Source organism: Aulonocara stuartgranti, assembly GCF_965226115.1.
Source record: "Aulonocara stuartgranti genome assembly, chromosome: 10".
In the NCBI taxonomy this organism is placed as follows: Eukaryota; Metazoa; Chordata; class Actinopteri; order Cichliformes; family Cichlidae; genus Aulonocara; species Aulonocara stuartgranti.
The window spans coordinates 4,465,472-4,491,135 of NC_138946.1; the positions used below are offsets into that span (position 1 = coordinate 4,465,472).

Below are 25,664 nucleotides of genomic sequence, written 5' to 3' on the forward strand. Positions count from 1 at the left end.
AGCCAAAGAAACAACACAGTTCTGGTTATCTATTAAGAATATCTTTCAGAGTTGCGTACCTCATATATATTAATAAATAGACCTTATAGATCTCAATCCTATAGTGATGTATATTCTTCAAATATAAACCTTGACAACTTAAATTTTGGAAGTACTTAAACGACCACTTGAGGCTAGCTGCAAAAGTAAGTCCAGTCTTAGAGAACCATATATTAAAATGCTGAACTTGAAAGCAGAAATAAACATGTTTACAGCCTAGTTAGATCTTATAAAAGGTGATTTTGATTGTTAGAAAAAATCTCCCCTTTTTATGTCAACTGTGCATGATATTTTAACCTCCTAGGACCTGGCGTCCACATATGTGGACATCACATTTTGGGTTATTTAGACCAAAATACTCAATTTTGCTCTACAAGGGCCTGATATCCACTTACGAGGACATTATACTGCTACTGTTCTATCGAAATTTTAAACGAATATCCTCATATGTAGCTCTCATTTTTCTTAGAAACAAAAATTAGGTAAAAAAAAAATCTGGTAATGCTTTGTTTTTACATTCATCAGGTCCCAATCAGCCCAAATATCAAAGAGAAATTAAAAGTGCATGCCGTGGAAGAGTTCGGGTCTTAGGAGGTTAAAAAAAACAACTTATCCTTTAAAATGAAAAGTTATGACTTGGACATGGACACTTTGAGTGACAGGTATGTGCTGAATTGGTTGCTAACTGTTTGAGAGGTTTCATGTTCGAGGTACCGAGTTGGACTTCTCTTCTGTGTTTGTGGTGTTTTCGTTTTTAATGTGTTATTTTTTCTTCTCTTTATTTGTTGACCTATACATGTGTGTTTGATAGGTAATGGTGAGCAGGGGAAGCCGTTCCCTCTGACAGAAAATGACAGAGTCGACCAAGCCTACAGGGAAAACGGCTTCAACATTTATGTCAGCGACCGAATCTCTCTCAACCGCTCTCTCCCTGACATCCGCCATGAAAAGTGAGTTGCGTGTCTGTGTGTGTCTGTGTGCACTTCAGGTAAATGGATGCACTCCAAAGCCAGAAATCGAATCTTCTGAGTTTTTATTGAATACTTTGGATTTCTGATGTAGTCATCCTCTCCATTCAAATGTTGTTTTTCCATGAATGTCCATTTCTTTTAGACTGGGTTCTGAAAATAAGCAAAAGCAAGCAATATTTTCTTTTAGAATTGAAGGCTAAATTGTTCAGAGTTAAATCAGCATGTGTGCCCTCATTACTCACCTTGTGGGCCTCTTGTATCAAATCTACAATGAAACTTTGGAAAATGAAGAACAATTTTGAACATAATGTGTTTTTTCCTCCATTTTTATAATGCCTTCAAGTCCAAGAGGAGCCTGAAAATGATTATGTGTTACTGACATGCATGTCTACGATTAGATATGACAGATGCCACTGCATGGATTATTTGAACTGGTGTCTCGCCAGAAGTGTTTATAAGAAGCCAACATTTTGACCTATTTAATAAAGCCCAAAGAATCAATTCATCTTCTCAGGAACAGCAGGTCACAGGGAGCATGTTTGGTTTAGTGTTTGTCAGGGATTACTTCTGGGGCTTTGGTACACCAAGAAAAAAGTGGAATTTAAAAAAAGAGAGAGAAAGAAACAAGAACCTGTCCAGACTCCTGTGAACTGTGTGCTTCCTTCAAGCATAGACTGGCATTGTGAAAGACCTTTAATCACAGCTTTGCTTTTACCTGACGAGAACTTTCCACTGACTCTTGACCCTTCCTCCTCCTTCATGTGGAAAGCAGCTTTGAAAGGAAGCTTTCAAAGCTGCTTTCCACAAGGACTGTTTCTTTCTTTTAGTGTTTGTAGAAGCCGTTCTTTCCTTGACCTGCCACATCTCTTGTGATGACCTGTGTTTTCCTGCTTATACTAAACGTGAATCTATCATCACAAAACATCCCCGCATAGTAAGCTAATTTCTTATGCAAGTATGCACTTTATTTCCAAATCCAACTGGTGTGGATCTACACAAAGAAAGAACGAGTAAAGGTACACCTTACACAGGTACTTATTCTGTATTCTGAGCGACCACATTTAGTCTGATACTATTCACAGTTACTTTCATACCTATGAACACTCTCTTCCGATTTGAAATCACTATGTTTGAAGTGTGTTTAGATTTAGGAAGGTCATAAAAACTTCAGGTGTTTACATGACAGCTGCTGCAGTCATCTTGGTTTCGTGGGGCTGTAATTGAATTATTAGCATGGTAATATCTTAAATGAAGGAGTGTCATTGATTACTGGTGCTGCTCCAACTGGCTGCCATCATTCATCACTCCTGTGTGACCAATCAGACAGACACACCTGTACCCAACCCCTCCACCTGGTCTGCCCTATAGGCACCATCTGCCTCTTAGTGATTGGCATGTTGTCACTGCCCCAGAGTCACCCAGTCCCAGACCTGAGACTGACACATTCGATTTCTGCACACTGAAAAGATTTAATTGAAGCACACACTTACTCCTTCCCCTTGTGGAATTGGACAAGGTTTGTTAAGATTCGTCGGCCAGCTGCCTGTCGATCAGTCAGCCTGCCTGTCTCCCAGTGTTCTTATTTGAATGAATAACACGCAGGCTGATGTTCAACACAGACATTGATCGACTGACACAGTTCACTACACACTTACACTTTCTCTCTGTCAGAGCAGGAATATAACTGTCCTCTTATGATTAACACCTCTGCAGGGGTCCTGCCTCTTGCTGCGATGCTAATGCACAAGATGGAAGCTGCAGCCCATCGTCAGAGCACATGTTGCCAGCTGATAACTGCTCTAAGTTCAACTGTCCCTGATACAGGAGGAACGTGTCGGTGACATTCTTGACACGAGTAATTAAGTATGTATTTAGCAGCATATCTGAAGGTCTTTGCTTTAGAAAATGTCACAAAGCTGTCATCCTAGCTCCAGTTTATTCTCTTTGATCACATGACTACCTTGGAACACATGACAACCATGTAAATATACATGATGAGAACAAATTTGTAACCTTTTTTTATGCAACTCTCAATTAAAGATTAGATCATTGGCTTTAACCAAAAAGCTTCAAAAACAATTGATCTAAAATGATGGTTGCACTTTTAAAACATCATGAAAGTAAATGTGAAAAAATGAATATAACACTACAATCTCTGATGTAAAGTCCACAATACCTCCTGAAGACCAACGGCAGACCAAATTTTCGATGTTTGTAAATCTGAGCTGATGAAAGAAGCTCTTATTGGATGGATGAAGTTTAACAGTAGAGACATGAAATTTACTTTGAAGTTTCTCTGTCAAAAAAAAGAAGAAGAACACAAAATAAACATGTGAATATAGTCAGATTCGCTCAGCCGGTCACTTTTGTGAGGCTCCGGCTTCATCACAATCTATTAGATGTAACTAACTTAAAGCGTTCCTGTCACAGTGCCTAACTATTGTACTTGCACAGTCACTGCTTGGTATGTTAAAGGAAAGGTTTCTAGTTCTTAATGCTTCTGTTTCACTGACTAAACAAGGCTGGTAAAATTACTGACAGGCAGTGGAACACAGCCTTGTTTTTCCCTATTCATACTGTGTGTTCCACATGATATGACTTTAGGTCTTTTGTTTCCCTTTTCTTTCAAAGACTAAAACCTGTTAAACTCAGCAGTTAAAGTATTCCAAAAGAAAAACTCAAAATTAAGATTAGTTTTGTAACAATATAGACTGATGTCTCATTTTTCTGTTAAATGTAAAAGAATTTAGACACTTTTATTTCACTTCAATGTTTAATTAAATAGTGCTGAAAGTTCTACAGTGTTTTTGATAAGGCCAAAGCCTATTAACATCCCCTTAGTGATCATGATCATGACCATAAAAACTAATTTGTCTTTGAAAGCATGATAAGGACTTGTTTGATAGTTCTCACTGGATTGACTAATACTTCGAACAATGAGAAAGCGAAAGGAACTCAGTGAAGATCTAAGAAGGAGAATTGTGAATTTACATGAGGTTGGAAGGTCTTTTCAAGACATTTTTAAACAACTGCTGATTCCAAGCTCATCAGTTCAAACAACTGATGAGTACAGGTTACAGGTTATGTGGATGTGTCACTATGTCTGGGAAGACTTCCAGAACTCTGCAAATTGTCACCCAGTAGTGCTGGTACATTGCATAAATGGAATAATAAATGACTGCCTTCAAATTCTTGCAGGCTAGCATTGCACATTATTAAAAAAAAAAAAAAAAAAAAAAGTGGGGCAGGGATAGCTCAGTAGGTAAAGCGGTTGCCCCATGATCGGAAGGTCAGGGGTTCGAATCCCCTGAACGGCTACCCTGAGGTACCCTTGAGCAAGGTACCATCCCCACACGCTGCTCCCCGGGCGCTGCACTGGTGGCTGCCCACTGCTTCACTGAGTGAATGGGTTAAATGCAGAGAAGAATTTCCCCACGGGGATCAATAAAAGTGTACATTATTATTATTATTATTACACTTCTAGAATGCTCTTCTCAAAGCTCCAACCTCAAATTTAAATAATCTACCAATTCTGAAAAGAAGAGTGGCCAAATATTCAGACAGAATTATGCCAGCTTGTTGATGGCTAGCAAAAATGTCGGGTTTTGGACAAAACTTGCCTCCTTACTAAGGGACATTCAACCATAAAAGAGGTCTCGGATGTTGTTCCTGGGATCTGCTGGAGCCACTCGTCTAGCTTTGCGGTCACTCCATAGAGTGCTTTGATACCACTGGGACCACTGTTACCTTCGCCCTCCACATCTTCTCGAGCTCTTCTCTGAGCCCTTGGTACTTTTCCAGCTTTTCGTGTTCCTTCTTCCTGATGTTGCTGTTTTTCGGTATTGCTACGTCTATCACTGTGGTCGTCTTCGTCTGCTTGTCCACCACTACTATGTCCGGAGTGTATTGGAAAGCAGTCCTTGAAATTGTTTTCTGCTGTTCTTTGTTTTCTTCTTACTAAGAGGTGAACAAATGCAATTGTCTCTGTAATAGCAGATGATAGAAAGGGAATTGAGTTGAGCTTTCAGAGAAAATTGCACCTGTATTTCAGTGAAATGAGTAGAGCTGCCATCTGCTCACCATGCCCATACACATTCATTTGAGTGCTGATATATATACATGTTCTTTGTGACCTGAGATGTACTGAAGAGACAAGTGTGCAAGAAAAAGAAAAAGGCAGTATGCAGGATATGAATAAGATGCTCTTGTCCTTTCTTGAATACGCTGTGTTTATATATGTATTTGCAAGTGTGCTACATCTATTTCTATTTTGTCTGTGTACGTGTGTGTGTGTCTAGCTGCAGACAGAAGCTGTATGCAGAAAAGCTTCCCAACACCAGTATCATCATCCCTTTCCACAATGAGGGCTGGTCATCTCTGCTAAGGACTGTTCACAGTGTGCTCAACCGCTCTCCCCCGCAGCTCATCACAGAGGTCATACTGGTGGATGACTTCAGTGACAAAGGTAGTGAGAGCTTCTCTAAACTCTGAAAGGTTACAAAGAACACTAAGCTGTAAAAGCCCGATATACCGTGCTGTGGGAAAGGATTTGCCCTCTTTCTGACTTTGTTTCTTACATATTTCTCACACGTGCAGTAAATGCAGTATTTTAATGAAGGTTTCATTTTCTTTTAGAGAAAAAAAGCTCTAGAAACCTGCCTGGTGCCACATGGAAAAAATAATAGAAAACCCGGAAATATTTCTAGAACTGAAGAGAAAAATCTGTCTATGAAAAGATGTCTGTAAAAGTTGCTAATCTGGTAAAAAGCCTACCCTCAATCTTACTTGTCTGCATGGGAATGAAACATGGAACTTGGGAGTTTACATACAATCTTTCACCTTTTTTAACACATGAATGGGAGTATCGAGTCGAGATGTTGTCCCCAGTTCCTTTTTCTAGACTATATGTAACAGATACTTTCTTATAACTTTTCTGTATTTTTGGTCAGAGTGTGCACACCAACTAGCCTTCTTTGAAAGGCCAGATGATAAAGATGATAAAGCAGATGATAAAGATGCTGGTTAGATGAGATGGTTAGAGATCACGATATCCCTCAACTGTCTGAAATGTTATGTTTTCACATATTTCTCAGATAATATCCTGAAGGCTGCAAAGCAGCTTCCTTGAGCAAGACACTCCATCTTAAAGATCAACCAAACAGTGTTTTGGTATTTGTTCTACTGTCATAACTCTACCTCAGTTATGCATTGATGTAGTTCCCAGCAAATACCGAATAGTTCCTGTTCCTAATGAACATCTGTTCACCCGTACAACATAAGGTTAACACATGATTGTGATTACATTCTTATAGAATGTCTTCATTTAAACTTATAATTGGCATAGGATTAGCAGTATACATTTGGCTTTGAATGTTTCTTCAACAGCTATTTGCGGTAAATGTGTTCTGCTTATCATCGCATAGATTAAGGTGTCTGTGTGTGTGTCTGTGTATGCATTTCTGTGTGTTTCCTCTCACTCTTTCATCAGGCCTTTTAAAGTGTTTAACTCCTTGTTAATTAGCGCTCTTTGTCACGGTCCTTCGTCGAAGGATGTGTTTACCTCTCGTCTCCACGGTAATGAGATGTTCTGCTGCCTCAGACTCATTTAAAGGTTACCACCCATCAGAGCTCCGAGACTAAACCCTCCTCCTGCTGCTGCCAAGTGGAGTGGAAACAATAACGATTTCAATGTTCACGTTTCTGGACGCTTAAGTCATTTCAATCAAAAGTGTTATTGTGCTCAAATATTTGTATAGGTAAATTAAATGTTGAGTGGATTTCAAGCCTTCGAGTTTTCCAAAAGATGACACATAATTAGAACCATTCAAAATCATCAGTAGTCCTAATTTCAGTTTGGCAGGAACATGTTTTTTCAAACAAAATCAAGATGTCCTCATAAATAATGCAACACACATATTTGTGATTGCGCTGTTTCCTTGTAACCTAAGAAGCCAGAGCAGCTGAACATCCAAAAAGCAAACAGAAACTGAAATCACTCCATTTTCAGGGTCAAGCTACCCACAAGACGCTCCACGAGGTCCTCTGTCCTCTGTGGTTTTATTATTTATTTATTTATTTTTGGTGTAGTCTGGCTAATCAATGTTACAGATGCGCAGCTGTACAAACTCCATTGTGTATAAAGCTATTGATGGATCAGTATCCATTTGTTTTGATACATGTTGAAGTTGTGTTCCAAAACATATGGCTAAACAATAAAAACCATACTGGTGTTTTGTTGTGATACAGCTATTCAGAAAAAAAGATATGATAAGATAATTTTTTTTTGAATAAGTGAAGCAGTACATTAAGACTGTCTCTTAGAAGCCCTTGTAAATTGGTTTTTAATTTTAAATTGACTTATAACAATCCAGTGAAGTAAACTTTGAAGTAAAAGATGTAATAGATACATACAAAACATAGAATAGCTAAGACCTTAAATGTGTCCTATATCATTCCCCTCACACAACCTGACAGGTGGGAAGCAAAAAAAATTTAGTTTTGTGAAGGGAAAAAAATGGGATGGGTGTGAGCACTCATGTCATCAGGATTGATGGGAAAACATTACACAGCCACGGGGAAGGGTTTTAACCTCTGCAGACCGTCTGCTCTGACGTTCCTTCTAACCACTACTGTCATTTGATAAGAAATGAGTTTGGCAGCAATTAAGGCTTAAGAGGCATGAGGCCAAAGTGAACTTCAGTTGCTTCAGGTTTCTGGTTGAGTAGTGTTACAATGTCAAAGAGAGTAATCCTGGACCGATTCTGTGCACACATGAAACGGTGTCAAGCTTTAAACCCTCGTATACAAAAAAATATATATGGAGAGGAGGAAGAGGAAAAGTCATTTAGTCTGAAGTAAGTGTGGTTCAGACTTATAAGGTAGTTATTAATTTCTGGTTCACACATTAATTTTATGAAGCTCAAAAATAACTCAAACTAAAAATGGAGGATGAATCAATGATACCCACGTCAGGTGTTTTGTAATCGCATGTGTATGGATGAATGTCAATTGATTATTGTTAAAGTGAGTATAAAGTAAGTTTTAGGATTTGTGTGGTAAACATGGCACTTAAAAATAAGAGAAAGTGTTCCTAAAGAAGGCACAAACAAAATAAATGAATAAAAAATGAAAAGTGTGAGTCAAATCACAGTCCGGGGTGTGTGATACCTGTTCACATCAAACTCCCCACGCAAGGTTTGCTCATTTTATATTCTTTTTTTATTCACCAACTTAAGTGTGGTAAAATTAAAAAAGCAATTATTGAACAAGGTTAAAATGATGTTCAAATCCTTCCCATCACGTTTGGGTCATAGGCTACAACAACACACACATACATAATTTATGATTTTGTTGAGTGGGAGGAAAGGATGTGGAAGTTATTCTCCGATCACCAATTTTCATCTGAATGAAGGAATAAAACAGTTCAGCTCTGTCCACTTGTTGGTTAACAATGATAATTTTAGTAATAATACACATTTAAAAATAATCATAACAATTATCTAAAAACTGAAACTATTTTTGGTAGCAGTTTGCAAAAATTAGGTTGAGCTACTTTAAGGGTTTTTAGCCGGTTTAATGAGGTTGTATATAGCACAAGTATGACTTTAAGATGCGTAGAAAGGCAAAGTTAACTCATCCTTATAGCTTTTTTTTCGGCTTCCTGTTTTGAAAATTGATAGGAAATACAAGGGGATCTAATTCTCATTCACCAAATAGTAGCCAATCAGTCTGCATGAAGGTATAAAATACACACTCACAAACAGATGGTATGAAACCCTCCAGGTGAGTTCTGTTGATGCCGAGTTACCTCTCTATGCTTAACGGCAGCTACAGAGCCTGCAGTCATACTAATGTGGTTACTTCAGTCTGTACCAGCATTTCTTGTAACAGTTATCCTGAGGCAAATTAAAACATGAGGAGGCAGTTATTTTTAACACTTTGAAGTTTGCCTGCAAGGTGTGTAAGATTACACATGTTGTAATTATAGAAATGACCCCCAGTTTATATTAATGCAATCATTAAAGGATCTCCCTCAGCCTTATTTTCCACATGAGATTATCGCTCTCTTATCAGTCTGCTGCAGATGTTTGTAGTTGTTTACAGTCTTCCAAGTCACTTTTGCATTGACCAGTTTTCAAATATGAGTGGTAAGCTCATATTTTATATATGTATATAATTTGAAGAAACTAGAAGTAAAAGGTAAAAGAATTCGTGGTCATATAATTGAAATCCAGCAAAGAACAAGTAGTTCCCAGTAGTCCAGTTCCTTGGAGCCTGCTTGCCTTTCAATCCCACTTATTGGTTCTTGCACTTGGGCTACAATCATCTGATTTCAGTTTGTGTATCAGAGGAGGAAAATCCAGTTGTTAAATGAAGACGTAAAATCCCTGCTTCTGGGGCCAAACTACACTGCATTCATTAGGGATTAAGGATGTTGTCTTTTTAACGGGTTTTAACGCTTGTATCTTGTTCTATTTAATCTGAACAAGGCCCTAAAAGTAGTCAGTGATCACTGTTGGCCTCTCTGGGTTTTTATTATCATCACTATCAATTTAAAGTACGTTTTAAAGCCCAGTTTTTAGTTACTTCTACAAAGTAACTACAGCCCATCTGCTCATGGTTTGCCAGACATTAAATATTTGAACTGGTCAGAAAGGAATCATTCTGAGGCTAGCAAGGATTTGAATGGATACATGAAGCTGAGGATCAGGAGTTTTTCATAGCATGTAATTCAAACCATGCAGCAGTATATTAATGTATTGTGGATGGACTATTTCAGTTCTCCTGACTGAAATTTGGTGTGTTTTCAGCATCTTTTTCCTGCCATGCGAACCATGCAATTGCATTTAATCATAGCTCAAAAAAGTTAGCATTCATCCTCTAGCTTCACTATGCTAATGTGTTTATTATATTATCCTAACTCGCCACCACTTTACACACCCTTATTATTAGCTAGCCTAACTTCAGTAACCCTACAAACATCACTGTTGCTTAGTTTTCTGTCTTCATTTATGTCCAAAGTGATAGCAGAGCTGTACGTTTTAGTTTTCACAAATCCCTCAGTCAGAAGTTGTATATCATCTTTAGATGGAAACTAATAAGCTAAATCGTTAAACTTCATAAATTTTCATGGATGCCTGGATGTTAAAACTTTATTGTTACACTTGGTAGAGCAACCGCAGTGATCAATATATTAAAGATGAAAGAATTCAGAGGTTTTTTGTTTTTTTTTCTGTCTCAGTGATCGCGTAGTGTTTGAGTTTGGGAATTGAAGAGGAGTTTGGACCCAGAAGTGATGTTAGACTTAAGTGCTGGACAGCGTGGAGATCAACATTACTTTTATTTTAATTGCACAAAAAGAAGAGAATGCAAACAGTTGCACAACAGTTAGAGTTACACAACTTCTGTTCCCTGTAAGCACCATCACAAACATGCTAAGGTAGCTAGAAAGCATGCTAAGCTAGCCAAGAACCCAGAGTGACAAAGCTGAGTGAATGCTGAGTGAAGCCCAACAGCCAGACACTTAACTTCAACAAGTAACAAACTGATGAGCAGTCAGGCTGCAGGCTCCATTTCTACCTGTTCATGTTTCTATAATAGAATCACTGTGGTGATCGCTTTGAAGTCTCTTTGTGCTAGTTTTCATCTTTGCTTTGTGCTGTCGGTTTTGTGTAATACAGAAACTGAGAAAAATCATATATGTGTCCTCATTAGAATAAGGATTTTTACTTGTGTGTAGGAACATAGCCTATAGGTTTATATTGTTAAATGGTAATTATAAGGCAGTTTGTTGAGGTCATTTTACAGAGTAAGTAATTTAGTGAATAGTATAAAGAATTAGCTTATCCTGAGAGTAATTAAATACCCAAATGTATTACTTTTAAAACAAGTGTTCTGTGTAATATATGTAATAATTACTTTTTTGAGTAATGATATTGGGATAACATTTTGCTATGAGGCACTACAAGATATGACAGAGCCTCATCATTCACCAGTTTCATTTTTAATTCTGCCTTTTATAGTAGATAGAACAAATATAATCTCATTCCAGGCTCAGTATTCTCATTCCAGCATTGTCAGGAAAACTGATAAATTGCAATGGTCCACCCTAATCTAATCACTAAACAGCATATGACATCAAAATAGCTTATGGACTATTAACACTGTGAAATTTTTCCATTTAGAGTTATAAAGGATAAAAGAAGACCTCCAAGCAACTCTCACGAGTTGTGCACTAACGCCAGCATTAGCTGCCATCTGTTTCATGGCACAATAACTTCTTTTTGTCAGGTGGCATTTATGTTGGAGAGGTATCATAGCAACAAGAGCTCCAGTGGTATGGTTAGAAATTGGGTGTGAGGGTGAAGGAAAGCACCATTTCACTTTTTTGAAACTGCCAAAACTTAACTGCCTTCCAAGGAAAAGGTAAATTTCCATGAAATAACCCCCTGCTATCAAATAGCAGTGAAAACATCAAGAGGCAGCACCTTCATTTTCTTTTTATTCCCTTAATTTCCGCCCTGAAGCAGATTTTGTGCTAAAGCATATGTTACCTTCCTTGTATATGGCCTTACCCATTGTGAGGGAGCCAACCTCCAGTCTCTCCTCTCTTGAATTTCTTATTTTTAATTTAATTTAATTTAATTTTTTATTTAATTTTTTTATATCTATTTTTTACATTTCTTCAGATTTCAGTTGAGGACAGGGCAAAAATGACCCCCCCGCAAATCAACCTCTGCCTCTCTCAACCTCTCATTGTTACCAGTCCAGTATATCCAGTCCAGTCCAGTAATTGTATAAAATGCGACTAAAATAAAAAAAATGCAGTAATTTGCAGAGCATATAAATATTCATCTAAAAGATCATCTTTGACAGGCAGATTTTCTCTGAAGAAAAGATGTGCGGAAGTTCACCAATCTGCATGTGCACCCAAACAATGTTAAAGGATATCTGAATAATGTCCTTCAATGTAAAATTGTGAAGACTTATGCAAAAGAGTCTGAGAATCTGGAGAAATATCTGCACACAAGGGTCAAGGCCAGAAATCAAAATCGGATGCCCGGGATCGTCAGGCCCTCAGTCGGCACTGATTTTTTTGGGGGTATTTTTGTTTTGCTTTAGTATAAGCTCTGCTTATTTCATCAGGACAATGCTAATCCACAAAAAATACTAGACTACAACAGAGCACAAAAACTCACCTAGAATAGGTCCACATGTGGCTCATGTCTGGGATTAAGTAACCACACCTAAGTAACCAAAGGGTGGTGGCTAAGGCTAAAAGCTAATCAACATAAAAAGTCCATATAGTTACATTATCATTAGAAGTACTGAGTCAGATGGATTCCGACATGATTATTTCAACATTGGAAATCGATTCAATTCTCCAACTGTAACAAAGTTCAACAGTTTCACCTCTGCTGTGTAAAGATGGTTTCACTCAGTAAAAGGTTGAATTATGTCGCTTGCAGCTTAGCATTTGCGGTTGAGCATGAGCGATGAATGCTGCTGGTGGAGCCCAAGTCATTTCACGGATTTATGGCCAGACATGGCAGGGAAAGTAGCTGTAACGTCTCTCTCTCTCCCTCTTTTTCTCCCTCATTTTCTCTCTCTCTCACTCACACTCACACTCACACTCACACACACTCACACACACACACACACATGCAGAGAAGAACAAAGAGCTGCCTCCGTTCTCCTCAGATCAAGGAAGAGAATCTATGGAAGACAAAGAGAGGAAATGCATGTACAGTATGTCTGCTATATGTAAGCATTACAATGTAGAGCTGTTAGATCAAATCAACAAAGCTCCTAAATCTGTCTTTATTTCCAACTGTAGTCACCATTACAGCCTAAGGGTCAAGCCCCACCTCTGCTTTTCATTCTTGGACTCTTCATTTGGCTTTCTAAAGCTTTCTAAAAAGACAGATTGCATTTGTTAGGGCTAGGTTCTATTTTTATGTTTGTTTTTGTAAGTGAAGCAAAAATTATATCTCTTTATAATTTGCATAGTCATTTTTGAGAGCATAATTACTTCAGTCAGAAATAACAGGCCCGAGATGTTTCAAATTGTTAGAGAGGTGAAATGAATCTTTCATGGAGAGTTCATCAGATATACAGGAGACATCTATCTCCAGATACACATAGATTTTTGATGAATATAAATGCAGACTATATCGATCATCTTTACACATACCACACTGTTCTGATTAAGTGGATGTGCATCAATGCAAGTTATTATCTGGCAGTATTTCAATAGGAGAGACTATTTTAAAGTAAAAATATCCATCAATATAACTTTTCAGTAGGTAACTGGAATCTGATGCGATGCAACATTTTAGAACAGAATCGCATTTGAAGGCAGGACCAAAGGGAAATTTGGATGGGACGCCCCTAATAGTCTGTATGATTTTTAGATGGAGATGAGGAGGGTTGTATGACAGACAAGCTGTAAGGAAAGGGCTAATTGGCTCACAAGGAGAGGTGACATACAGTGTTGAATGACTTTACTTGATAGCATGGAAATTGGGAATAATAATAAAAAATGTATCCATAAATTTAACTCATATCTCCAAGAGGAATGAAGATGGAATATGAGAAAACAACTCTTCCTGCTTGCATATGTGTAAAAAAAAACTACCTGAATTACATTGAGTGTAACTGAGTTTCCCCATCAATGGTCATGACAATTTACATATTAATGTTTAAGAAACTGATCTCACACCCCACTGTTTGTTAGTGGTTCTAGTTTCAGTTTATAGCTTTTCAGTTTTTAGTTACAAAGTACCGTAATGTCCATAATATCATTGAAAAAACTTTTGGTAATTTTCAATATTGCCACTGGTTCATGACTTACGGTATTTTGACCTAAAACCAAACAACCAATGGGTTATAATGGGTTAATAAACTTTGAATGTTCATTTGTAGCAGAGGAGTGTGTCCTTGTACTAAAACCTCAACCCAAAATCCCTAATGTACTACCTTTTTAAAAAAAAAAAATTTTTTAAAACAAGAACTGTTACAACCTTGAAAGAATTGCTTTTAGAGTTTAGTCATCCACTTGTTCTCCTATTTTTCGATGACTACTGAGTGGAGAAAACAGATGCAGTAGAAAACTTTTCATCTCATTCTAACAACTACCTTGGGTAAACTACTTGGCATGTTTTGATAGGTCTCCCACTGTTGGTCCAAAAATAATCTCTATGGTCAAAGAGAAAAAGCAGCTTCGAATTATTAAGTGAAATTATTATAAGAGAGAGTAATGGCTGTCAAAGAAACCTGAATAAAGAAACTATCTGAAAACTCTCTAAGCATGATTATGAGTGAAAAATACAGAAGATAAAACCTAGCCTTGAATTGCCTTACAGCAAAACTGCGTCATCGCTCTACCCTCTTGATCCATGTCTACCTGGAAGCTCTTTCTGATGCTCTGTTGAAATCCTAATAACTGACCTTCTGTGCGTTCCGCTCATGTTCCGCAAGCTTTAAACTGTAGAGAAAGCGACCTGCAAAGCCTCTCCAGTCTACTTCCACTGGATGGCAATATCCTTGCCAACATTGTCTTGGCAAAAAGCCTCTGGTACTTGTCCAGCTTACTCTCAAAAACCTCAGCTATACAATCTTCCTTGCACATAGTTAATTTTATCAGGGCATGCTGTTTGAAGCCACTAACAAAGTTACAATGTCTGGTTGCAGGGATGTTGATGTGATATGTGGGAGAAGCATAAGTTGTTTGGTCTCTGTCACTTTCTGCAATTCTTTTGTAGTGGAAAGAAAACCAGTGGCAGCTCAAGATTGGAGTTTCAGTTTCTCCTGCCTTGACTAATATTACCTACTTTATGGGGAGACAGTGGGGCCTGATTATTATTATGGCTGAGAAGAGTCCCAGCAATTGCCATTAGCATCTGGTGATGGTCCAACCGGTAGTGACCCTCCCCTAGGGCTTCTTGGCAGCTGGACAGGATGTGTTTGAGTGGACAGGAAAGTGTTTCAGTCAAGGTTTGTAGGGCAAGGTAAGATGTCATCTACAGCTTGGATTGAAAATTTTATGCACTGGGACTCTGCTCACCAGATATCTTTTCACATTCGATTACGTTCGTCCATCTCATCCAAGCTACCTGCTGCTTCAGGACTGATTTAGACTTCTGCAGTGAAACTTTATAAAAGTCTTTTTAATCTAACTGTCATTGCCAGCATTTATGCTTGTGTATGAAACATGTGTTAATGACCTTGTGGTTATGTCCCCAGTATTAAATATATGGTGTCAGCCATGAAAGAAAGAAATACAGTGCTGGGACATAGGTCTCTGGTTTTGTTGTGATCATTTTTTATTTCCTCTTAGCAGCTAACATATTTGACCCTCAAGCTTTTCCTTTTCTTTACACTTTCCCTCATGCCCATTCCAATACTTTTCAGTCTCCCTCCAGGAATTTGCTGACATCTGTGAGTCCTTATTTTGAGGCAGTGATTACTACTCTCTCACTGATCCCCTTGTGGAGAAGCTGCTGGAAATACATAGGAGTACACAGTACGCAATAGAACAGGTCATTGTGGGCTGTGCTGACATCTCGACATGTGTAATTACATTTCTTTGGAGGCACACATTAGTTTGTGGTGTAGATTGCATTGCATCATAGGGTTTCAGAGATGTTTGTCATTAGAGGAAAACAGGAAACCTGAAAAAGAGTGGCATACACTAACATGTACCTATGACATAGATTTAGCACAGAAATAAATAAAGTAAATATTCCATGTCATGCCTGCCGTCCTGTTGGTCCCATTGACTTTAAGGTTATGTGACTTAATGTATATTCAAAGTCTAAATTTGTGGGTTTTAAGCCTTACGTCAGGTGTGTGTCAAAATATAGCGGGGCAGACAAGACTAGATATACAGAAATGTCTGATTGTTGATGTGGCACAGGTGAACAGTTTGGGGACTAACAAGGCAAGAAGACAAAGACCATGCAAGAAGTGACAGATGCACAAGAAGACCGCAGATTAACAGAGGAATACAGGACACATGATTTAAAAAAGAGAACATGAAGCAACAGGTGAATATGCATAAAAATGAAGAACAGTGCAAGTACGCTTAAATTTTTGGTAGAGTCACTTTTTAAATTCTTTTGCTGCTTTATCAAGTTTGACTGATGATTCACCACATGCAGGTTTTTTTGAGTGACAGTGAAAATAAAGGTAGAAAATTTTGACTGATGAAAATGCTTGTTGGTTGTCATCAGGAGTCTGTTCTGTAATTTCTTCGGCTCTCTTATTAATACTCTGTTGCTTTTTTCAGTGACATTGATTTTTATTCTGAATGAAAAGGACTTGTGTCTCAGAATTACAGCCAGAATCAAACCCCGAGTTCTATTCAGTGGTATCACAATCTCACTGCACATCAGCTACTCTGTGATGGAGACCTGCCATTGGCAGATTGATCGTCCAATTATTTCCCCACTTTCTACTCCCTGATGGGATCAATTGAGCAAATCACTGCAATACTTTATTTCAAATAAGGAGTGGCCTGTACTCTGTAACTATGCAGAGCGACTTTTGATCTATCTCCAGTCAGATGTTGAGGCGGTCTGGTGGTCACATAGCAGGGCTTCCACAGCAGGCAACAGTACAGCCTCCAACCTGCAGCAACTGTAGAGCTGACCACAAGAAGCCTGCTGCTAAGTTTGCAGAAATATGTCACTGACAGATTTTGATTGTGTTGCGATGGAAAATGATTCCCAAATGTGCCAGTGTGGTTTCACAGTCCTGCCAGTCTCAGCTGCTTGTTGAATGAAACCAGAAACATTTTTGCACCTGCCCAGTTGCTCTTGTTGTCAAGATAAAGCAGTAAATAAAAGAAGGCCCATTTTTCTGCCGGCTGGAATGATGACAACAAGATAGAATCTGATGCTGTTTCATGTTGTTTTTTTAATACTGTGAGTCCAGCCAAAGAAAAATGTGACACTAATAGAGTCTGAGTGCTGAAATCTGTCAGATTTCCACCATGTCTCAGTTTTTCCTCTATCTTTATTTATTTTCGTTATAAAATTCAACAGCCTTTCAAATGTGTTTTCTTGTGATTTGATTTGTTTGTCTTTTTTTTTTTTCTTTATAAGAACGTTCTGGTGGTGGATGGGTTCCCTCAGTACTTGTGTTTGTTTTTATTTTGTGTGTATTTGGATATTTTGTTGACATGGTTGGTTACTAATATTGCAAGCTATTAAACATGGCGCAGAACAGCAAACAAGAACCAACTCGGGCTAGAATGAACTGGACCATTTTCAAAAACATACAGAATTTCTAACATTGTTTCTTTTCAGCAAGTCGACTGAAAATCAGAAAAATAATAACATGTAGCTGCTCTTCAAGGTTTTTATAGCCCAGATTAGCATTTTGCTAATTGTAGTTCAATTCAGGTCAGTTATTTATATAGCGCCAAATCGCAACAACAGGTGCCTCAAGATGCTTCATAATGTAAGATAACAATCCTACTGTAATACAGAGAAAACCCCAACAAGCAAATGGCCCCCTATGTACAAGTGCTTTGGCGAACGTGGAAAGGAAAAACTCCCTTTTAACAGGAAGAAACATGAGGCAGAAGCAGGCCCAGGAAGGGGCGTCATTCTGCCATGACTGGTTAGGGCTGAGGGGAGGAAAGTGTAGAGAAAGTAAGTTATCCTATGTGCAATGAGTCAGTCTCATTATGGTATGCCGATTAGATTACGTGATAAATCAGCACTTACTTGTATTATATAATGTTTGAAAGTGGTCATTCTGCTCGGTCAGTTTAATGGCAATCCATCTATTTGGATCTATTATCCATCTATCTATTTGACTTTCACTTGTGCACGTTACAGATGATCTAGTATATGCTAAGAGGAAAGAGCGAGTGACTTTAGAGGTAGGCTGTAAAAAGTCCACCCAATCAAAAGCTTTAAACTTTCCTTTTTTCCTGTGCCATTCTACGTGCTTGATCATGGACCGTTTTCTATTTTCTCAAGATCCATCCATCCATTCGCTTCCGCTTATCCTTTTCAGGGTCGCGGGGGGCGCTGTAGCCTATCCCAGCTGTCATAGGGCGAAAGGCGGGGTACACCCTGGACAGGTTGCCAGTCTGTCGCAGGGCTAACACATAGGGACAGACAACCATTCACACTCACATTCACACCTAGTGGCAATTTGGATAAGCCAATTAACCTATCCCCACAAGCTGCATGTCTTTGGACGGTGGGAGGAAGCCGGAGTACCCGGAGGGAACCCACGCAAACACGAGGAGAACATGCAAACTCCACACAGAAAGACCCCGGCCTGATGGTGGAATTGAACTTCTTGCTGTGAGGCAACAGTGCTAACCACCGTGCTGCCGCTTTCTCAAGATCAAAAATTTTAATTACGATTATTTTCTTGGGTCTTAATTATTTGCACTAGATTCCAAAGTCCTGGAGTTTTTAAGACATTTGAGGTGGTACACAGGCTGACTCATGCACCTTCTGACCCACTGACATTTTTTGGCTATATATAGAGAGACAGATACTGGGGCGATCGTGGCTCAAAGAGTTGGCAGTTTGTCTTGTAACCGGAAGGTTGCCGGTTCGAGCCCTGGCTCGGACAGTCTCTGCCGTTGTGTCCTTGGGCAAGACACTCCGCCTACTGGTGATGGCCAGAGGGGCTGATGGCGCGATACGGCAGCCTCGCCTCTGTCAGTCTGCCACAGGGCAGCTGTGGCTACAACTGTAGCTGCCTCCACCAGTGTGTGAGAGTGAATGAATAGTGGAATTGTACAGCGCTATATAAATGCAATCCATTATTATTATTATTATTGTAGATACAGTATATAGATTTAGCTATGGATATTATATAAACATTACTGAATACACAATCAGTTAAAATTTTGGAACAGTCTAGTTAGATTTGTTGTTTTGGCTGCCTGAGAAAGCTACTGTCAGCAGTGTCAAGCTACAGTCTTATCAACAGTAGCAGCCTCACCATCATGATGGAGCAGTGGGGAGAGGAAGCAATGGTGATGAGGAGATAGGAGATGATTTATGGGACAGGCAGCGATGGGGGGTGACTAAAGGGGGAGAAAGAGGAGGCATTGCAGAAACACAGAACAAATTTTGCCATGTTTATTCATTCAAGTGTGTGTGTGTGTGTGTGTGTGTGTGTGTGTGTGTGTGTGTGTGAATGAGGGTGAAGGGAGATAATGAGGTAATGGCGCTCAGTGAAGTGTGATGGAGATACGCGGGAGAGAGTGATATGAAGAGGGAGGTTGAGAGGGAGACAGACGACAGAGGACAAAAGCAGCTAATTGAGTGTTGCCATTTAGAGATGTGGAGCCATCACTGGGAGCTGATCAATTCAAACGTCTTTCTGAAGAGGAGACAACCAGATAAGTCATGCTTACTGTGTGAAGACAAACTAAATGAAATATACTGTAGCGCTGCTATTGTATATGCTGGCCTCTGCGTTAAGTTATAAACCTGTAAAATGTAGTCTTGGCCTGCCTTTTAAAGCAGCATACCATATTCACTTCTTTTTAAGCCAACCTTTAGTGCCTTCCTTTCTTTGCTGCTGATTGAATAAGTGATATGTTCTTCCTATAACTAAATTGAGCTCTTCTAAAAACTGAAAAACACAAGTACAGAAACACAATTTCCATCCTTACAAAGCAATGGGGAGGAATATTTGCCATCATGATACATTTTTTTTTGTTTGTTCTCTCTTTTTCAAAGTAGTAATGTCATAATATGGACATTAAAAAAACGTTAAAGTGTATTTCTTATATCTAAGTAAGACACGATCAAAAATGAATGAAGTAAAAAGGCTGATGGTGAGTTTAGAAACAATATGATGAATGCACACAAGAGTCTTGTGGCAAGATACAAGGGTTGCTTGTTTTATATAAATAAAGCCATTCCTTGTACAAACCCACATTTCTTTTGTTATATTTGTTAATCTCCAGATGAGTGATACTCATTCTAAACAAGTTTTATTTTCACTTGTCATTCCCACTGATTTTTTTCATATCTACTTAATAAAGTAGCACATTTAGATGGAGCTTATGAAACCAGCAGACTTCCAACTCTTGCACAATTAAAGGTTCAGATTAAAGATAACTATGAAGAGTCGTAAAAACAAGCTCTCAATTCTGAGATTGCTAGGGTCAGTAAATTATGCAAGATTGTTGTTTGACAATTTTTCAGCAGATGCTAGAAGATCTGTGGAAAGCCTACATAAGCCTAACAGGCTTTAATACATACAGTCTTAAAGTATTATTATTATTATTATTATTATTATTATTATTATTATTATTATGTAACCTTCTTTTAGTAAGATGCTATTGTGTTTACTTTCAGTTACACAAGGATCTCTTTTATTACTTTTGCATTATTTTTTTTCAGTAAGTTATCATCTATAATAAAAGCATTTTTTTTCTTACTGACAAATCTCTGTCTTTCAATCTTTCAGTGAGGTTGTGCTTTGAAAAGGGAAAAAAAGGAAAAAAATCAAGTTGTTGTGTTTATCTGTTTTAATTTTGATCTTAGATAATAAATAAATAAAAAAACAACTACACATCACAGTGGGTAATTTGTATACTTTTTTTCTTACTGATTTCTGACAGTTATGGTTTTGTCAATGTACTTTAAAGCTGTTCATGTACTTCGATGGCATGCCTGTGGCATGAGTAAACTCTGTTTTTGTAAGGACTTGAAGGACACTGTTTTGCAATGGAAAACAGGCTGGTTCTGAGCTCCTTTGTGATTTCTTGCCGCTGTGGCATCTGAACTATGAATTCCTAAAGTAACAAAAAATGTTCTAAAAATACAATGTTATTATCTCACAGTCCCAGGTGCCATTTAAAAGCTTGACACCCGATTATTGTCTGTGTGAACCTCTATTATGTTATTTTATTCTTTCCTGACTCTGTGCTGATTTAATCTGTTTCTTTCCTGATTGCAGTGTGATAGTGATCAGGACAGTGTGACAGTGTGTTGGTGTGATTATGCTCTAAGATCACTGATTTTAATAAAGATTGAAATTGTATTTGGTAGAAAAAGGAACTTTTAAAAAAACCACACTTGCATCTATAACTTGTTCCCGATGCACTGTCCTATGCTGACTTGTTAAAGGGTTATGCCACTGACGTAAAACATGTGGTTTCTTGAGGGCCCTTTGGCATCACATGTAAAGGCAAATAATTTTCAATGTGCAAAGTTTACAATGTGAAAAAACTTAATGTTGGCAAGCTGTTGGTGCCAAGCAGCAAAATGTGAAACTAAAATGTGACTGAAAACAAAGTGCAAAAGCACAAAGCTCGCAAATGAGACAAAATCTGTGCTCCCCTGCCTGTGAAATCTTTGACTTGCAACCAAACTTCTGCCATCTAATAAGGACTATCCATCCATCCATCTGTCCTCATCCATCTGAATATCGACTGCTAGCTTTTTCTGCAGCCAGCGTGTCAGGTCCCCAATGAAAAGAAAACAGCTTGTGCAGATGTGTACCACACCCTCAGCCTTTGACAAATGGAAGTATAAAGGCAGCCATTCTTCTGTCTGTGCGCAGACTGTGTTCAGGATGTATCTCACGTCATCAGGCCAGACCAAGCTCCTTACTATATAAAATAAATAAATTAATAATTGTATTCTGGTTAGTCTGTCTACATTGTTTGATCTACTTTGTTTGAAAGCAGTGATTGCTGCCAACTGCTGGTTTACAGTGAGAATTTATTTGCTCGTTGTTATTGGTAACAGAGGCTTCTTCAAATTTCTTAAAGGCGTACACCACCAATTTGGCATTGCAGCAAAGGTTGAAATCCCAGTAGACAGTTTAAGTCTTTCAAACTTGCTGCAGCAGAACAAGAGGTGTTGTTTTATTCATTCAGTGCATTTTCCTGACTTACTTTCCTCACTTCAGCCCTAGCCAATGCTGACTCAAGAAATTACTTAAGGAAATTCATCAGGCTTTCCTCGGAGTAAAACAGAATGTGAAATTACATGCAGATCAGCGAAACACTGGTCGCAAACTTGACATCATTTGTTTGCCGTGCACTTCCTCGTGCTTCCTGTCCCTAACAGTGTGGCAAAACTGACCTACAATAGGCGCAGCCACTCCCTTGAGAATAATTTATTTCATGAGAGAAAATTGACAGAGTGTGATGGAGTTCACAAGGGCACTGGAATATTTTGCTGGGGGAATAAACAAGCGGCTCCAGTCTTTGGTGGTGTGCCAGCGCTTCTAGGGATTAATCCACCACCCTGAAAACAGCTCAGTGTGCCATGTTGGACCTGCTGTGTTTCAGCATTAATTGATTTTTTTTTTTTTTTAATCCATTAGAAAGGATGTTGCTCGTGTGTGGACTGCAGTGTTGTGTGTTTGACTTTGAGCTCATAGGCCCTACGACTTAAAACCTGATCTCTCTTCGGTGCAAATATTTTTTTTATTATTTCTTTATATATACTTCATGAGAACATTACAATATTAGAGTGCTAAAATGAAAAATATCCAATAAAAAAGTAACCTTACTTAATAGTAGTTATTTTTAGCTTTCAGAGGTTTGTGTTTTAGGGGGCGGGAAGGGTGTGTATGTGTTACATCTTGGTTACATAAAGTCAGATATTCTTACGTTTTATTAAGTGTTAGTATCCTTTAAAACAATGATTGCAGCCTTTCTGGAATTCAAGCTAACCCATATCTATATGTGAGACAACACTAGTTAGTAATTGTAATTTCTGGGATTTCAGTTGAGCAAAGATTAGTGAATTTACAGATGTTATAAAACAATTCAGCAAAGTGATGGATTTGTGGGCTATCATTTTATTTAATTAAGGCATTTTAATAATAACAGTACAGCTAATATATTCAAAGGATAATGCAGTGACTCACTAGTCCTATGAGGAGGCTCCACTTGGTCAGTGTTTAAGTTCATGAACCAAAGTAAGACAAACATAATCCACAAGTTTATTCTGACACATTTGACATTTTAACCTCATGTCATCACCGAGACGAAGGTACGGTGGCTCTGAGAGGTCAAATGCACTGCAGCGTGAAAAAAACACCAGCTAATAGATTCTATAAAAGCACACAAAACACAACTGTTTTTTTTTTAAAGGTCACAACAAAATTAAATAAATACAAAATAAGAAGAAAGCTCACAAAACACAAGGGGAGTCTTTTGGGGGAGAAAATAATGTGAGGGAGCAGCTGCAGAAGTGACAAGCTGTTAGCAAACATGCTTCTACAATATTATATGAATCATGCAAATAAAACACACATTAACTGTATCTTTTCACAGATGAACCCTCTGGTCTCACTTCCACAGTTGTTCCGTCACGTTATTGTCTCCCCCCAAAAAAAACTCTCCTTTTTTCTGCTTTTGCAGCATTTTTCTGTGTCATGGTGTTTTCTTAAGGTGCAGTGTGTTTGACCTCTCAGGGCCACCATACAAAAGCCTGAGGGCTGCTGTCATGTCTTTCAACTTCTAAGCACATATTCATGTTTGAGTTTGGCCCTATGTGAGATGATGAAAGATGGCGGGAAAACTCCAGGACTGTTCATGTAAAATGTGTGTGACAGACTCCAGGGAGGTAAACTAACAAAAATGGATGGATAATATCACGGGAGTTCAGGTGGAATCCACTCTGTGCCAAATAAATAGGCTGAACTCCTATCACCAGCCTGCTGTATGATGAGTGATTCATGCCTCTGCTGTATACACTGTGAAATGGCCCCAACGCCTCAGCCTTCCAGTTTCCTCTGCTTCACATTCTAATAAAGACTAATGTGTTTGCCAACATCAGCTCACTCTCATTAGAGTGATTAATTGCCTCCTTGGTTATGGTAAACAGTACGAGCTGTATCACAATTTATTGAGGGAAAATTAACCAATCATAATTAAATGCTCTGATCTGTCTTCCTCACCTCTCCCCATACAAGCTCTCTTCACACATGGGGTGAGTGTTCTTTGATTAATTTTGCCTCGGTTCCTGTCATTGGAAGGATGATGTAAACGTTACTTTGAGCGGGGTGAGTGTTCATAAAGAGCAAGAGTCAGCCTTTTAATGGTCAGTAGTTAATGGGTTGATTTATTGCATGAGCATAAAGTGAGGAGACTCTGCTTTTTCCTCTCAGTTTGATGCTGACCTTACAGAGACCTTCCGCCCTTGTTGCAATGTCACATTTTATAGGGTGTAGATCAGCTGCTGTGTAACATGGGCTGAAAGTAATGATCTTCACTGCAGTCCAATGGAAGGCAGGAAGGGGAAACAACAACATGAAATTCAAGGAAGGGCAGAGAGAACTAATTTAGGATTAGTTTTTGATGGAATAATAAAAAGTAAAAGTCTTCAAACAGCAACATCAAAGTGGGCAAAACATATGAAGTAAATGTAAAAAATACAGCAGCATGTATACATCAGATTAGTTTGATCCATTTGTATTAAAAATAGAATAAATATAGTTAATCAGTTGTCCAGTCAATAGCTGACTGCATAACCACTAGTTGTCATTGGTTACAGTGCAAAGAGGATTTGCTTGGAGTTGCAGATCAGTCAAAGTCTTCACCAAAAGGATATAGAACATAAAGGCATAGACTTTATACGCCATAGTTAGCCATTAGCTTGTGAAGCTCTCCCCTGAAGCCTCAATGTTAGATGTAAATGTTGGTTTCTATCACTCAGAAGTGACCATTCTCTGAATGTCACTCATCAAAACTGGATTGACTTGCTTTTTCAAGTGAGGACTGCAGTTTTTCATTTGCTAATAGCATTTAGCTATTCAAATAAGTAACATAGTACTTCTTGTTTGTGTCATTCAAAGCATCATTCGTGCAGTAAATGGTGGCTATATGGATCGGTGCAAAGACAGTATATATATATATATATATATATATATATATAAAAACACCCAGCACGCCCCTGCGGGCGGTTTATCCTTCAAGCTCGGGTCCTCTACCAGAGGCCTGGGAGCTTGAGGGTCCTGCGCAGTATCTTAGCTGTTCCCAGGACTGCGCTCTTCTGGACAGAGATCTCCGATGTTGTTCCCGGGATCTGCTGGAGCCACTCGCCTAGCTTGGGAGTCACCGCACCTAGTGCTCCGATTACCACGGGGACCACTGTTACCTTCACCCTCCACATCCTCTCGAGCTCTTCTCTGAGCCCTTGGTATTTCTCCAGCTTCTCGTGTTCCTTCTTCCTGATATTGCTGTCATTCGGAACCGCTACATCGATCACTACGGCCGTCTTCTTCTGCTTGTCTACCACCACTATGTCCGGTTGGTTAGCCACCACCATTTTGTCCATCTGTATCTGGAAGTCCCACAGGATCTTAGCTCGGTCATTCTCCACCACCCTTGGGGGCATCTCCCATTTTGACCTCGGGACTTCCAGGTTATACTCGGCACAGATGTTCCTGTACACTATGCCGGCCACTTGGTTATGGCGTTCCATGTATGCCTTGCCTGCTAGCATCTTGCCTGGTGTGATAGACCCCAGCCTCTATGGATCTTGTACTCAGAGCTTGTTCTTGTGCTGCCATGATTAGTGCCTCTGTGCTGTCTTTCAGTCCAGCTTTGTCCAGCCACTGGTAGGATTTCTGGATATCAGCCACCTCCTCTATCTGCCGGTGGTACATACCGTGCAGGGGCCTGTCCTTCCATGATGGTTC

At 38.8% G+C, this 25,664-nt stretch overlaps 1 protein-coding gene across 1 annotated transcript in view; it reads left to right on the top strand.

Annotated features, from left to right (window-relative positions):
* The window catches only part of LOC309716232 (polypeptide N-acetylgalactosaminyltransferase 10-like), an 88,411-nt gene that overhangs the window by 29,455 nt on the left and 33,292 nt on the right, over positions 1-25,664 (top strand). The window contains exons 3-4 of the mRNA XM_082549910.1: positions 851-989; positions 5,309-5,475. Coding sequence (XP_082406036.1) covers positions 851-989; positions 5,309-5,475 — 306 coding nt within the window. The remainder of the gene's footprint in view (positions 1-850; positions 990-5,308; positions 5,476-25,664) is intronic.